Source organism: Lytechinus pictus, chromosome 3 (assembly GCF_037042905.1).
Source record: "Lytechinus pictus isolate F3 Inbred chromosome 3, Lp3.0, whole genome shotgun sequence".
Taxonomy (NCBI): domain Eukaryota; kingdom Metazoa; phylum Echinodermata; class Echinoidea; order Temnopleuroida; family Toxopneustidae; genus Lytechinus; species Lytechinus pictus.
Genome location: NC_087247.1, coordinates 60,355,116 through 60,370,794, shown reverse-complemented (window position 1 = coordinate 60,370,794; position 15,679 = coordinate 60,355,116). Strand labels below are relative to the sequence as shown.

The window sequence follows — 15,679 nt, the reverse complement described above, 5'->3', positions numbered from 1 at the left end:
ACAGAGCCATACATAGAACAAGATTGCAAAAACAAGGCGAAAAAATCAAACTTTTACCTTATTTATCTCTAAAATGACAGAAAATGCTTAAAATATCATATAACATAGTTTTGCATTAAAGGAGAATGAAACTCTTGGAGCAAGTTAGCTTTTGTGAAAGCAGAAAAATCAAAGAATAAGATCAACAAAAGTTTGAGTAAAATAGGACTAGCAATAGACGAGTTATGAGCATTTGAATGTCGAGATCACTAATGCTATGGAGATCCTCCCATTGGCAATGCGAACAAGATCTATGATGTCACAGATGAACAACTCTCCCCTTTTGGACACTGAAAATATACCCCAAAACATCTCTTTTTGCTCATTCTAATCATATGACAAACGATTCATCAATGATATAATGTTGTGAAACCTCTGTACTTGTCCTCTCATAAAGAGAACACCTCACCTTGTGATAGACTCTATAAAAGTGAGAATATAAGTGAAATAAGTACTAAAGTAATGAGGGAGTTGTACGTGTGTGACATCACAGATCTTGGTCGCATTGCCAATGAGAGGATCTACATGGCATTAGTGATCTCAATATTCAAATGCTCATAACTTTCTTATTATTCATTCAATCTTCCTCAAACTTTCAACAATGTGTTTCTTTGATTTTTCTCTTTGATATGAATTCAGCTGGTTTCAAGGGTTTCATTCTCCTTTTACAATTGATCATATTTTCTGATGGAAATATGGGCCTGATTTGCCGAATTTCAATCTCGTCCGCTCCTTCAAGGTGTGGTGTATTGTGGGTGATCGTCGACGGCTAGTTCTCAAGGGGTACCGTGCACGGGGTTTACTGTGATTTGAGTAGAGCCATCGACGATCGACAGCCCATCGATAAACTTGATGAGCGTCACGATATGAATGAGCATAATATTGGAAATTGGCATGGAACATGCAGTTAAAAAGAAAAAAATAAAATTAATTAGCAAACACAAATTTATTACCAACATCTGCTCAGATTTGATATAAAAAAGGAAAAAATTTAGAATTTACTCATATGATATATGAAGAAAAAATCACACCAATTCTTTCTTACATCATTACAATCAAGAATATCTTCACCCGTCCGGCGCGCGTCCAGAACTATGATTTAATTTGTCGTGCACGAAAAGTTTTTCGTGGAGGGGTATGCGGCAAGTACGATGCAAAGAAAACGGTTGTTGGTAAATATTAGGCCTGGGACTTTCGGGTATTTTTGTCTTTGGGCACCCGTGGTAATTTTCGGGCGGGAAAATCATGTCGCATGAAATCGACTGTTGGAAAAACCCCATAGGTGACGTCATCCAACCACTGCGCCGCAAGCAAACTTAAGCATGCGCAGTGCAAGCCTCCCGTTCCCCACGCAGTATTCCATCAAAACAAGTCTGCAATACTCTGTCACCTCGTACCAAAATCGACCTAGAATTCCACTTTCCAATATTTCATATCAATTATGAAAGGATCTCTTTTCTCACCGATACCACACAGGTAAGCAAATTTTGATTATTTTTTGCTTTTCCATCAAAATCTTACGAAGTATCGTCGATATTACATCGTGTTCATGAGTTTGTAGAATCTATCGCTACATGCACAAAGTCAATTGATTTCCGGGTAGTTTCGGAGCGCCAAATGCGCCAGCCAATCATGATCGTGTTGCGACCATAAGGTATAGGGGAGACCGGGGTTAGTTGGAACGCGGGGTAAGCTGAAACATTGTATTTTTCTTTAACGTCTTTAAATAAATTTCTGCAATACTGCCCTCAATTTATTGTCATTATCAACAGCCATCTACCATATTACAGACAACACATGTGCAACAAGCCTGGTGAAGTTAGAAAGGAATTTTTGTTTTTTGACCTTCAGAGTAATTTTTTTCTCTTTCAGAAATGTTTTATTATCTCAGAGAAGTTTATAGATCAAGTTGGCCAGTTTGGGGGTATACTAGACACTTGTACCAAGCTACAAAATGAGGTTATTAATATGCCATGGTAGGTTCCCTGTTTTGTGCTGTAAGCTTATGAACGTCAAATGGGCCTCCGGGGTTAGTTGGAACAAATTTGAAGGGGCTAGTTGGAACATGTTCCAACTTTCCCCAAACATAATTATGAATAAAAACATTGGATATGAGAAAAAAATATATGAAGTATTTCACACTCTTCTAAACAAGTATTGTATACCATGCTTGTTTTGTTTATCAGTTGGGTCTGAGTGTGCATTTAAGGCCTACTGTAGGCCCCTAATGCAATATTAACCCTTATCAAACTGGGGGAGGTCAAATTGAGCCCCCCCCCCTCGAGAAGTTTCGTCACTACGCCGCCGTGCGAAATTTTTTGACTACACTGCTCGCTGACTTTCTACTTTCAAGTCTTGCGCATCATTTGAGACCAAATTTGCGATGCCTGTGTGCGCGGTTTCGAAATTACGCATCATTTTGTACCTGCATGTTGGACCCAAAATTGCTCAAAAACATGATTCCATGTACAAGGTCAATGCAAATTGTGTTTTTCAACCAAAAGTTGTAAATGTATGATTATTTTTTACTTTTGTTGGTTTCTGTTTTCTGTTTGTGGTAACTCCCGTAGGAACTCGGCAGGACAGCATTTTTTGCTGGTAAACGCCAAGCTGGTATATAACCAATTACCGTGGAAACATTTTACGTCTAGGTTAATCAGTCATAGTGGCTGACGTAATAGACGACAGATATCACTCTTGGGCCTTTTTATCAAAGTGGAGACAATGGCAGAGTTGGGATTCGAACTCACAACCTTGCGATTTTGAGTCCAATGCTCTAACCACTGGACCGCACGACCCATTGCTGGACCACACGACCCGTTTCAAATAGATTTATTTTATGCTACTTATAATCGCAAAAGGGTCCCGACAAAAGTTCATCAGAAAAAACAAAGGTTCGAAAAACAAAGAAATACAAATAAAAAAAACAAAAAATATATAAGAAATTATATTTTTTGCAATTTTTGATGGATATTTGTTATAAATGTGAAAATTGATACTCTCACCAAAAATTTGCATTCTACTACTACTAGTACTAGCACTCTCACCAAAAATTAGCATTCTACTAGCTTAATAAATAGAGTTAAAGGCAAAAACCTACAAAACAAAAATTTAGGGCAAATTTCATACGCTTATTTGCATAATTAATCAATGAAAAAAATATAAACAATTAATTTTTGTCTTGTAAATTTGATGCAGAAGTACATGAAATTGCTGATACTCATTGATAGTATGATGGGGTGTCCAAACTTCGCGGACTTTTCAAAAATATTCATCAGGCTTAAATTTGTTCACAAAATATTCATAATTTATACAAAACCAATTCAAGAAATATTTACCACATTGACGGCAAGATCCTAAACTATAAAATCATGGACGAAAATGTAAAGTAGGTCAAGGGGTTTCGCCGGTATCGCTATCTCAAAATTTCTATTCCGATCGGCGAATGCGCGCTGTGCTGGAAAACCGTTCTGAAAAGTGTGACCTAACTTCGCGGACCAAAGTTTTTGTGGAGATTTAAACAAAAACTCAAGCTCAAAAAGTGAAATATTTATACCAGATTGACAGCAAAATGCTATAGAATCGGTTAGTACCACATTTTACTCACATTTTTGATGATTTCTGCTTGCAAAATGGTGATATCGTGATGCTTGTTGGACGCGAGCGTCGCGTAACGTTGGGGAAGTACAATAAGAAACAAGATGGCGGCGTAAACATCAGGCAAGTCTCTTCCGTCTTTTCACAATATTTTTTCATTTTTTTGATGAATTCTTGTTTTAAAAATAACAACGAGAGCGTAGAAATGTTGGAAATGAAGTTTTATCCCATGTACATGATTTAGAGCTAGATCTTTTAGAAGTAGAAATCTCGGGGGCGAAAGTTTCAGGGTTTTTTGCGGTACACGCAGATGAATAGGGAGGACTCCCTGGCTTCGCTTAGAGTAAGCCTACGTTAGTAAATGATTTTTACTCTCAAGAAGCCGCCTGGCTACGCCAACGGTGACAAATTTGCCGATCTTTTGTCAATATTTTCATGATTACTGAACTCATCCTAAAGAAACTTACATCAAAGGGTAATTTTAGGTCGCTTTTCACGTTGATGATGTCAGATTTTAAGGACATCGGCTAGTTTTTGAGATAATGACAGTCCGCGAAGTATGGACACGTGCGAAGTTTGGACTCACTGCCATACACTTAATTGCATGTAAAATCAAACGCACCCAATGTAGAATTCTACTACACAGTCTGCTTGCGTAATTTTCATATTTGGAATAGCAAATGAAAATTTTTCTTGATTGTGTTTTCTCAAGTTGTCATTTTTAAAGCCCTGAAATAAAGGTGTGCGGCAATAGGATACAAAAAAAACACTGCCGTAGTACGTAGTATGGTAGTGGATCGTATTACCGAACACTTTTCATGAATTCAATCATATCTCAAACACATTATTCTCATAAAATTCATCAAACTTTCACCATAAATACACAATTACCTACAAAATATAAATATGTAAAAATTTTGCGGAAATCATTTTTCTTTTTTACGATATTAGCTTCCAATCGGACCCCTCTTCGCATGTGAAATATTTTTGTCACTTGAAAAAGGTATCGTATTACCGAACGTGTGTTTTCTATAGACCTTATCGCAAATAGCGTCTGTCGCGTGAGGGCGTCTGTCATCGCAGAGGATCATGGGATGCGAAAGGGGGCAAACGCGGAATCGGCTTTCAGGAAGCCATACAACGCCATATGTTTTGTGTAGTGTCACTCAAAATCCAGGCTTTTTTTTTAGTCTGATTTCTTCGTATTTATATTATTTTGGATACTTTAATGTGGATTTATAAAACAATCTTTGTATCATGATTGCCCAGTGAAAGTATGAACTCAATATTCACTGTATTTTCGAAGTTTTCTGGGGCTAAACTTGGGAAGATTTTGTGGGGAAAGTGAGACGGTGATTGCGGGTCAATGCTGATCGACTTTAGAAAAGAGCACGTCGGCGTTCCGAATTAGATAGCATATTTTTCCATTAAAGAATATTCATGAGAATCATAATGTAGACCATATATATCTCCATATAAATTTAGCTAGTTTTTGTTATTTTGGGTGAAATATAGTCCTTTTTTGCAACTCGGGCTGTTTAGTTTGATCATACAAGTTCTGGTGCATGAGACAAATCTAAAGCCCAAAATAAGCTAGTGTATATATATATATATACATATACATAATATTAAGGACATACAAAATAATAGGCCTATGACATGCAGAATAAAGATGAATAAATCTCTCAATTTAAAACATTTTATGATCCCGTATAGGCCCTATCCCTCCAATCTCTCTGTAATTTTATTTTGTCTGAAACTTAGCAGATGGATATTTAATTCATATAGATATATATTCCATTCTTTTGATAAAAAATCTTATTTCAACATTTACATCTTCAATTAATTTCATCGCATTCAGTCACTTCTCTTACAAATCACCTTCCTCATTAATTTCTTTTTTCTTTTTTTAGCTTAATTTTCTCTCAATATACTTTCATCTATTCTCATTTTTTTCTATTTCATTATGATTATTTTGTCTATGCATGCCAACAATAAAACTTCAGAATGTCCGACCACGATCCTGAATAATATGCAATAATATTATGTAGCCTATCTGTGGAGAGAAAAAGAAAACACAGCTCGGTTTATAGGCCTACTCTGAATAAAATCATGATTGAGATAATTAATTATGAAACATGTATTCTTGACTATCGATTGATATTACAAAAAATATATAACTAGACTAAAGTAATCAAATCTACTGCAGAGTTTGTTTTATTGATCATCATTTTATTATTGCTTGGAATTCCGGGACCAGTTTCCTCCACTGCCTCGCCGACGTACCCCTGGGCCGAGAGTGCATGCCCGCTGTCCGTGCATACAAGCACACTTTGCACAGCAGCTGCACAGATCAAAATACGCACAGACAGTGCGCGAAAATGAAAGAAAATTGCACTTGTCTTCATAAAATCTGTGGTAATTCTTGCAGCTTTATACAGCACATCTATCTCTGCCACCCATGATTAAGAAGAAAAGTGATGTTAGACTCTGGAACAAATATGACGAGGCGTTTACTGGAAGTTAGCAAAATGTTGGCTGCCGGCGTCGATCGTATTTTGATACACTATGGAAATCGTACACTTTATTGTCGGCTGCTTGCGCTCGCATGGTCGCATCCGGACAACAGCGGCGCTATTGCTCCCTTTGCGATCCCATGATCCTTTGCGTGAATCTATTTGCGATAAGGTCTATGGGAAAAATTGAGAAAACAACAAAATCACTGGTGAGCTATTTTGACCATATTTTAATATTTTTAGAATATCATAACTTTGAAAATGTGTTTTGACCATTTTTCATCATCTTTCTATTCAAGTTCCCTTTGGAAGGATGTTGCAAAGTTTTGAGCGTATGAAATTATTTTCTGACGCGTACGATGCGCGCGTTCGGTAATACAACTACAAGGCCGTTCGGTAATATACAATCACTCACTATACTAGTAGTACGCCTATACCTACCTCAGGCGATGTTCGTGCAGGCTCCACTCCACTTCACTACCGCTACACTACGCTCCACCTACCCGAACATCGGGACAGTGAACTAGATCGGATATTCCGAGTCATAAAAGGTGGGATGGCAATCATGGTTATCGTAGAAATTAAAGAAAAAAATATAAAGAAGGATATGAATGACTTAATAATAATATCTTACTTTACACCCGTATTTCACTCCGTGTCCATCCTCCGGTTATCCTCAAAATTGGTGATTTTGGGCCAGTATCTTTTTCCTCACACATATTATTCACGGCCGATTTCAAAACATCGCATGCGATCGGTCGCTGATCGATCGCGATCGCATGCGATGTTTTGAAATCGGCCGTGAATAATACGTGTGAGGAAAAAGATACTGGCCCAAAATCACAAATTTTGAGGATAACCGGAGGATGGACACGGAGTGAAATACGGCACTTACGGGTGTAAAGTAAGATATTAAGTCATTCATATCCTTCTTTATATTTTTTTTCTTTAATTTTTACGATAACCATGATTGCCATCCCACCTTTTATGACTCGGAATATCCGATCTAGTTCACTGTCCCGATGTTCGGGTAGGTGGAGCGTAGTGTAGCGGTAGTGAAGTGGAGTGGAGCCTGCACGAACATCGCCTGAGCCTGAGGTAGCCTATACCATACAACACGTAAAAATATACATATGGGACCGTACATGAACAAATCTCTACTTACTCTTCCATATAAAACAGGATTTTCAAGGATATCTATGTCATAATGGATGCTTTTGAGTTCTTCTATATCCAAGAAATATACTGATGTCCCTGCCAACATGGTAATGTTGGTTAAAAACAACGCGAGTGCGATGTTTTCTATTCGCTTCAATCCCATCTTCTCGTCTCACGTAACGAGCTGAAAGTCCTCGGTTTACTTTATCACTGCATGCATGCTTGCACCGTACGCGTACCGCACCAAAGTTCGACTGCTATGATGATTTGCTTGCATGTGATTGGCTCGCGCTCGTTAGCTGTATACAGTGCGTTTCAAAAAAAAGGTAATCCAAATCTAGAGGGCTGATATTAGGATCATATTTAATTTTGTGAAATTATTCTGCATGGATATATATGAGAAACTCATCAGCTTTCAATTGATACCCTATTTGTATCATTTTGTGCCACGCATGACCAAATCAATCGCTTTTAAAGACAACAGGTGCAGAGACCATTTTTTCCAAGTTTTGGTAAAGTGGGTAAAATGTGAACTTGATAGAATAATATGTTTTCCAAAGTAATTTTTTGGAATGAAGTGTTACTTGAGGCATTTCTCTGAAATGATGAGTGAAAAGTGTATGTCTTATCATGGACCTGGTCTTATTTACCCACACCTTCAACATGTCATCCTCTCCTTTGAAAACAAAACCAGAAGCGTTGAAGGATATATTGGACAGCTCGTCTCACCAATGGCAATGCCGGATCATTGTCCAAAGCATCCACCTCATATCGAATTTTTATTTTATTTGTCTTCCAACTTTGAGTTCGAATACATGACAAACATACAAGTGTGTATGAAACAATAAGTACATGATAAAACATACAGGTATACATAAAACAGAGTATGCAGAAAACATTGTTTTTAAATACATTATACAGCTTAAGACAGAAAAGAAATAATTTTAAAGGAAGACGAGGAGACCCTGCAAGTCATCAAAATCGTGGGGAAGAGTTGCAAAAACCTTATTTTTAAGTGTCCCTAAGGGAAATAATCAAAGGGCGTGCGGTCAGGCGATCTTGGTGGCTTTTTAATGCCATGGTTGAGGGCAACAACGTAATGTCCAAAGAGTCTATATCACGAATGATGTTGGAACGATGGGCAGGAGCTCCGTCCTGAATCCACCAAAGATACCTGTACACTCCTCACAACTGTCCCTCAACAATATGTTGGTCCAAATGTGGTACGATCTCCTCGTTAATGGTGTGCAAGTACATTCACTTATTAACAATCCTTTGTAAGAAAAAGGGTCCAATCAAAAGATTTTTGCCAGCTCAGACATCGATGAAAGTATTTACATCAGCATCTGTCTTTTCATCAAGTTTTCAAAAACTTGGAAAAAGGGGTCTCTGCACCTTTTGTCTTCAACATCAATTGATTCGGTCATGCGTAGCGCAAATGGCATAAAATAAAATAAAAAGAATATAGGTAACTTTTGCTTAAATTTCCATTATTGAGGTAAAAATTACGCATTTTCATTATCCAAATATGCAGGCATCCGCAGGTCCTTAGGCATGGCCGTGTGACTGTAGTATTAGCGAGGATTCAAAAGATAGACCAATAGGACGCACAAAAGACAGATAGTCAGGTCCAGATTTTAAAAAATGTGCTCAGAAAAAGTGCTTAATAGGCATTTTGTGTTAATGCTTATTTATCGATTGTTTTAAGGTAATTCAGGGGTGCTGAATCCAAAAATGCTGTTTGCCAAACTTGATTTCGACGTTTTCATCCTCAAATCGGCAAAAAAAAACAAAATGGCGGCATTTTGAATGCAGTTTCCCATAGGCCTATTAAGCGATTTTTATTGGTGATTATATTTCAAAAATTGGGGTCTATGCCTTATTTTTTATACCCTGGGTTGCAAACACAATGCATCCGATTGATTCGTTAGCCATCTTTAATTCCAAGATGGCTGCCATGATTCACAGCTGCTGATTGATAAATAATATGGCCAAATATTTGATGATTTTGGGGCGATGCTGGCATAATCATGTTGTGATATTTTAACGTGTCCTTCATTTTTTACTCGCCTGCATACCAGAAGCATGACATGGACGTCGCTTTTCCGACGGCGGCGATGACCATGGCGGCGGCAAGGTCAACATCAAATCTTAACCGAGGTTAAGTTTTTGATAACTTTTAGGGTATAGATGTCTATTTCATGAAACTTAGTGTTAAAATCTGTTGAGACAGGTTATAGTTACAAAAGGTTGTCCAGGGTACCTGGAAATCCAACATAGCATCCAAAACGGCAGTGTTTGTACCATCAACTCCAAAAATTAAAGTAAGTCATCAAAATCAAAATCATAAAAAAGCTTTCAAGGCAAATAATGAATCAGGACATGTTTACAAGATAGTCAGTGAGTACGTTGTCAGAGAATCCAAGATGACCTTCCAAAATGGCGTCTATATAATGAACGTTGTAACTTTGAAATGGTCCAAATTCTTATAATATCCACCCGGTAGAAATAATTTTGCGGTCTACCGAGAAAAAAATAAAACATAAAAAATCATGGTTCCAAGGAGAAAAATTACATTGGAAAATTTTCAAGGAGTATCAGTGGTGCTGTTTTGCAAAAAAAACATGATGGCTTAAAAGATGCTTGCTATTTCTTAAAGAATTGCTGCATAGTGCACATACTATATAGGCCTACCTAGAGACATTTTTGTATCTTTCTCATGATTTTAAGGGCCAAATAATATAGGTGAAGACGAATTACAGGGATACGCTGTTGTCCATTTTGTCAAAAAATTGCAGAACACTCCAAAAATTGCATTCGAATTGGCCAACATTGATACAAAAATGGCAATACTTCATATCCCATCTAGCGCCACTATTTTGGTGCCTCTGCTATGTATTTAAGACTCATAAAAATATGTTTTACAAGAGTTAGTGACAAAATTAGATGGTGGTGCAACAACAAGTAAACATCCGAAAACAAACTTTAAGAAATACGGTACACTTTCACCTAAAAAGAACCATAATTCGCTGATAAGAATTTCAAGACACGTCATTAATAGTGCTTAGGACTATCCTATGTGGTTTCATGATTAGGGGACAGCAGTTATTTTTACGCAATTTTAGAAGTCGCTTTGGACTTTTACAACGAAAAGGACAATACTGACCATCCTTGTTATTTGTCCCGATTTATTATTTCAGCCTTGCAAGCCACAATAGTGTAGATTATTTCATCTAATTATATTTTTTAAGTGATGGAAGTCTTTTTAGACTCATTTTGAAAGCCATCTTTGAATAATAAGCAAAATGGACAGCTTCACAGAATTGTAACTAATCCAAAAGTATTATTAAACCCTTGAAACCATGGTGTAGACACCGAAATCATATCTCCCAGATGGATTCTAAATGGATTATGTCAATTTTTAAGTATCAGCACCCATTTTAGACTCCTGTATTGGTAGTCATCCTGGATTTTTGGACAGACAGGACTATTAATTGCCCTTCTTACTTATCCTTTATGTATTACTTGACCTTTTAAACCAAGGGTTAGATAACATAAGCATATACCACAGGCGGATATTAAACAAACTATGTCAGTTTTAAGGTAACAATAGCCATTTTAGACTCCAATTTTGGAAGCATATTTGGATTCTTGGACATGCTGGACCTCTGACTGTCCTTGTATAACTTATCCTACTTTATTATTTGACCCTTTAAGCCATGGGTTAAACACCAAAATCATATACTCCAGGCTGATTTTAAACAAACTATGTCAGTTTTTTGGTAAGAACGGCCATTATAGACTCCATTTTTGGAAGTCATTTTGGATTTTTGGACATGCTGGAACCACTAACTGTCCTTGTTACTTGTCACAATGTAATACTTGACCCTTTAAACCATGGGTTATACTACAAAATCATATTCGCCAGGCGGTTATTAAACAAACTGTGTCGGTTTGTAATTAACGACAGACATTTTATGCTCCATTTTTGCAAACCATATTGGATTTTTGGACATGGAGGACCACAAACTGTCTTTGTTCCTTGTTCCAACATATTTTTGACCCGCTTAACCATGGGTTATAGGTATCAACATTATATCCCCAAGGCAGATATTAAACAAACTATGTCGGGTTTTAGGGTTTTTAGATAAGAGTTATTTTAGACTCCAATTTTGAAAGCCATCTTGGATTTTTGGACATAGTGGACCGTTGAATGTCCTTGTAACTTGTCACAGTTTACTACTTGACCCTTAAAATCACCAATGAAAAAACAACAAATAAAAGGCATTCATTGTAAATTTTTAGGCCATGGCAGCCATTTTTACGAAATCTTGGATTTTCAGGTATCCTGGAGTGCTTATTTTCACTCTTTCCTTTTACCCTCTATACACCGTTGAATGCAAGTCGTGTATGCACCAAAAAAAGGTCTTTATAGGGCAGATAAAGAGTCAGTTATATTAATTTTGAGTGCAATGGCGGCCATCTCAGACGCCATCTTGAAAATAACCACTTTCCCGGATGCGAATTTTAGTTGATTTTTAGTATGTTATTTCTGAGATCAAAATAAAATAGTACCAAAAACAGTTGACAAACATTTTTTTAATACAAATTTTGGGGTTCAAAATAGAGCAAAAAAGGATGTAGAATGGCGGCCATATTGTTTTTGCCAATTTGATGATTTTAACATCAAAATCAAGGTTGGCAAACAGCATATTTGGACTCAGCGCCCTCAAATTATGCTGTAACACTTTTCAATTCTGCATTAACACGATTTGCCTAAGGCAGTCTACTTTTCTCAAATCTGGACCTGACTAAGATCCTATGCAGGTGTCTAAAAGATGTGCACACAGGGATTTCATTAATCATTCAGACATACCCTAATATAGGCAAGGCCGTAGCAAAAGTGGAGGGTGTAGGATGCGACACCCCCCCCCCCCTTCGCGCTCGCCCCACCGTCAGTAAATCTGCGAGCATGTCGGGAAATTGATAAAAAAAAAAAGGGCGAGAGGAACTGAAGGGGAAGGGGAAAAGGGGAAAGAATGAAAGGTGAAAAAAAGAAGAAAGGGGTAAAGAGAAAGAGGGGGGGGAGATGATAAAAAGATAAATAAAGGATAAGAAGAAGAAGAGAGCGAGGGAATGGAAAGAGGAAGACGATATGCGGAGCCCATAATGCTGCCTGTCGGAATCACGCAGTGCTGTTCCAACATTCCAACTGCTTTGAGTGCCATGTTCGTTCTTGATTTCAACCACATTTTGTCGGTATCAATCTCAAATTGTAGGCCATACATTATTTATCGTTTAGGGTCGTGAATTTGATGCAGTTCTGTACTGATGACGATGACAGACTTGGGAGTCGTATACGTTTTATCCGACAAGACCCGATTTATCCGACAGTCCACCTTAGCATGGGCGGAAATCCCAGGGGGGACGTGTCCCCCCTACCAAAAATAGTAGGGGGACACAATATCAAATGTCCCCCCTACTATTTTTGGTCTTTTATGATGGAGAAAAATGCATCATTCACATTCGAAATAATACATGTATTTTGGACTAAATGACCTTACCTTTGTTTTTTTTTTTTGCTTGTCAAATTTTCCAGAGTGAATAAAATAAGATGAGGGGAAAACTTGGAAGATAAAAAGGAATCTTTCATGTCACTATAAAAAATTTTCGCTCGCGCTTCGCGCTCGCATTGCCTGTTAGGTAATTTTTCAATTAATATGGAGCTTAAATATCATGTTTGGAAGTCAATATACATTATACATTTCACCTCGGAAATCGAACTTTCATTATTTTGTGTGATTTACAAACAGATTTTTTTTTAAGTGATCTGTAAAAGTTTAAGCTTTATGGTCTGAATATTGACATTTTCTACTCGCACTGAGCGCTCGCCAAATTCGATTTATTCAGTACCTATTATTTTTGTGTATTCCATTTAGTTTGAAAATATCCCTTTTCAAGTCTGATTGTCAAAACGCAGCAGATAGTGCTACTCGTATTTTGATTGGCGATTTATGTATGTCTCAATATTGATTTTCATGACAGTTTATCAAAGATTTTGGCTCGCGATTTGCGCTCCCATTGATGGTTAAAAATATTTTAACTGATGCATTCTATTCCTAATTACAAAAGTGCTTGAAATGTCCAATTTTCAGGCCATAATATCATCAGATTTCTCGCCCACATTATGCATTAATAAAAAAGATATAAATTTAATAATTAAATTGTCCCTTTTGTTTCATCTCGCGCTTATATAGTAAGAGGAATAGGAAGATAGTCATCATTTTCATATGACTTGTCCTAAGGATGTCCCGGTCCTATGTCAAAACTCAAATAATAATGAAAAATATCAGCTCTTTATTAAGTGCGATCCATATCCACCTCACAATTTTCCTACAAAGTGCTTGAAATATAAAGCTGAAATTGACTCTTTTTTCAGATCGGAATATCAAACAGTTTAAGCTCGCGCTTGCTGATAGATGTGTAAAATGCCGAGATTCTAGGTCTAAATCTGAAACACGCTAATGTTTATTCAGATATTCAATTTGTTCTCTATTTAAATCATTATCCAGTTTCAGATCACAATATCAAAAATTTTCTGCTCGCGCTTTGTGCTCGCATTATTAAAAGATCCCCTATTACTCATCCTTTTCATGATTTACAAAACATGAGTAGAGTGTCCCGTTTTTAGGTTTAAATCTCGAATTTTTCTGCTCACGCTTCGCTTACATCAACTGTTTAGTTATATAGCTACCCTGTTCACGATTACAAAAATTGATTGAATTTTCGATTCTTTTTGAAATAATGTCAACAATTTTCAGCTCGCGATTCGCGCTAGCATTGATTGTTGAAATATGTATTCATGGCTAAGTGCAAGCAGTCCTTAACAAGTACCTTTTCGATCAATTCAAATTAAACGTATATGAACATTTTCTGGCTGCATTTTGCACTCGCTTTATTAATGTAAGGACCGGGTGTAAGAAAGACCCCAATTACTCATCCTTTTCATGATTTACAAAACATGAATAGAGTGTCTCGTTCTTAGGTCTAAACTCAAAACTTTCCGCTCGCGCTTCGCGTTCGCATCAATTGTTTAGTTATATACCTATTATATGTTTAAATTACAAAAAGTGCTTAGAATTTCCAGTCTTTAGGTAAAAATTTCAAAAAATTTCAGCTCGCGCTTCGCGTTCGCATTATTTGATTGTTGAAATATGTAACGTCTTCATGGCTAATTGCAAGCAGTCTTTAACAGGTACCTTTTCCATCAGTTAACCTCTGCTCGCACTTCGCGGTTGTAGTAAATATTTAGTTGTATATACATCTTTTTCAGGATAACAAACATTGCCCAGAATGTTCAAATTTTAGGGAAAAAATACATAAATTTCCCCCCCCCAAAAAGGACAATGATATCATATATTCATGTTGATTTATAAGAATAAAGCTAAAAAGTGACCATGAGGTCTACTCCTTCAATGAAATAGACAAAAATTACCTCCGAGCGGCCGATCGGGGATTAACATAATTATGGCTGAAAATGTTTTCGCCCCCCCCCCCCTATTGGCGAAGGCTGGATCAGCCCTTGTTGTCCCCCCTACCTTTCGGGACAGATTTCCGCCCATGCACCTTAGCCAATCAAAATCAAGGAAAGTTGTCACATCCGACAACTTGTCGCCTGTCGGATAAATATGTTGAGGTAGATAGAGACTTTCATGTCATTATAATACATAATTATTTTGTTTTCGTCTATGTTCTTCATGTGCACTCTCCTCTCCTCCACTTTCTTTTTTTTTTTTTACTTTACTAAATTTTCTCTTTCTATTTTGCAGTCCTACCCCCCTGTCTCACAGATAATCCCCCCCTCTCTCCCCCTCCCCCTCTCTCTCTCTCTCTCTCTCTCTCATTCACTCTCTCTCTCTATCTCTCTCCCCTTCCTCCCTCTATCTCTCTTCCCCTGTGCTTATCCCCTTTTCCTATAATGTCCCATATGTATTATGAATAAATAAATAATAATGAATAAAAATATTCCCCTCGCGCTTTGCGTTCGCATTGCCTTTTGAGGGAGATAATAATCTGCTAAAAAGGATGATAATTTGTTTGGTTAAAACAAAAATTGCAAGTCAATATGAATAAAATATACTGCTCCTGATTCCAGGATTCATTATAATTGTGTTTTGGCGAAAAATGCATCCAGATCATGATTACAAAAAAGTGATGAACATAAAAAAGAATCAGCTGGCGCCACGCGCTCGCATTATTTTGATTAGTGAGATACGTATCCTATTCATTTATTCCCACTAATAGCTTTTTAATTGTCCCCTTTCAAATTAGTATATCTATTTCAGTTCACTCTTTATCATTCGCATTGT

General features: G+C 37.1%; 1 protein-coding gene across 1 annotated transcript in view; it reads right to left on the bottom strand.

Annotated features, from left to right (window-relative positions):
- The window catches only part of LOC129256873 (protein OS-9-like), a 41,710-nt gene extending 34,142 nt beyond the window's left edge, over positions 1-7,568 (bottom strand). The window contains exon 1 of the mRNA XM_064097502.1: positions 7,318-7,568. Within this exon, the coding sequence (XP_063953572.1) occupies positions 7,318-7,473 (156 nt within the window). The 5' untranslated portion in view covers positions 7,474-7,568. The remainder of the gene's footprint in view (positions 1-7,317) is intronic.
- Between the last annotated feature and the right edge of the window lie 8,111 nt (positions 7,569-15,679).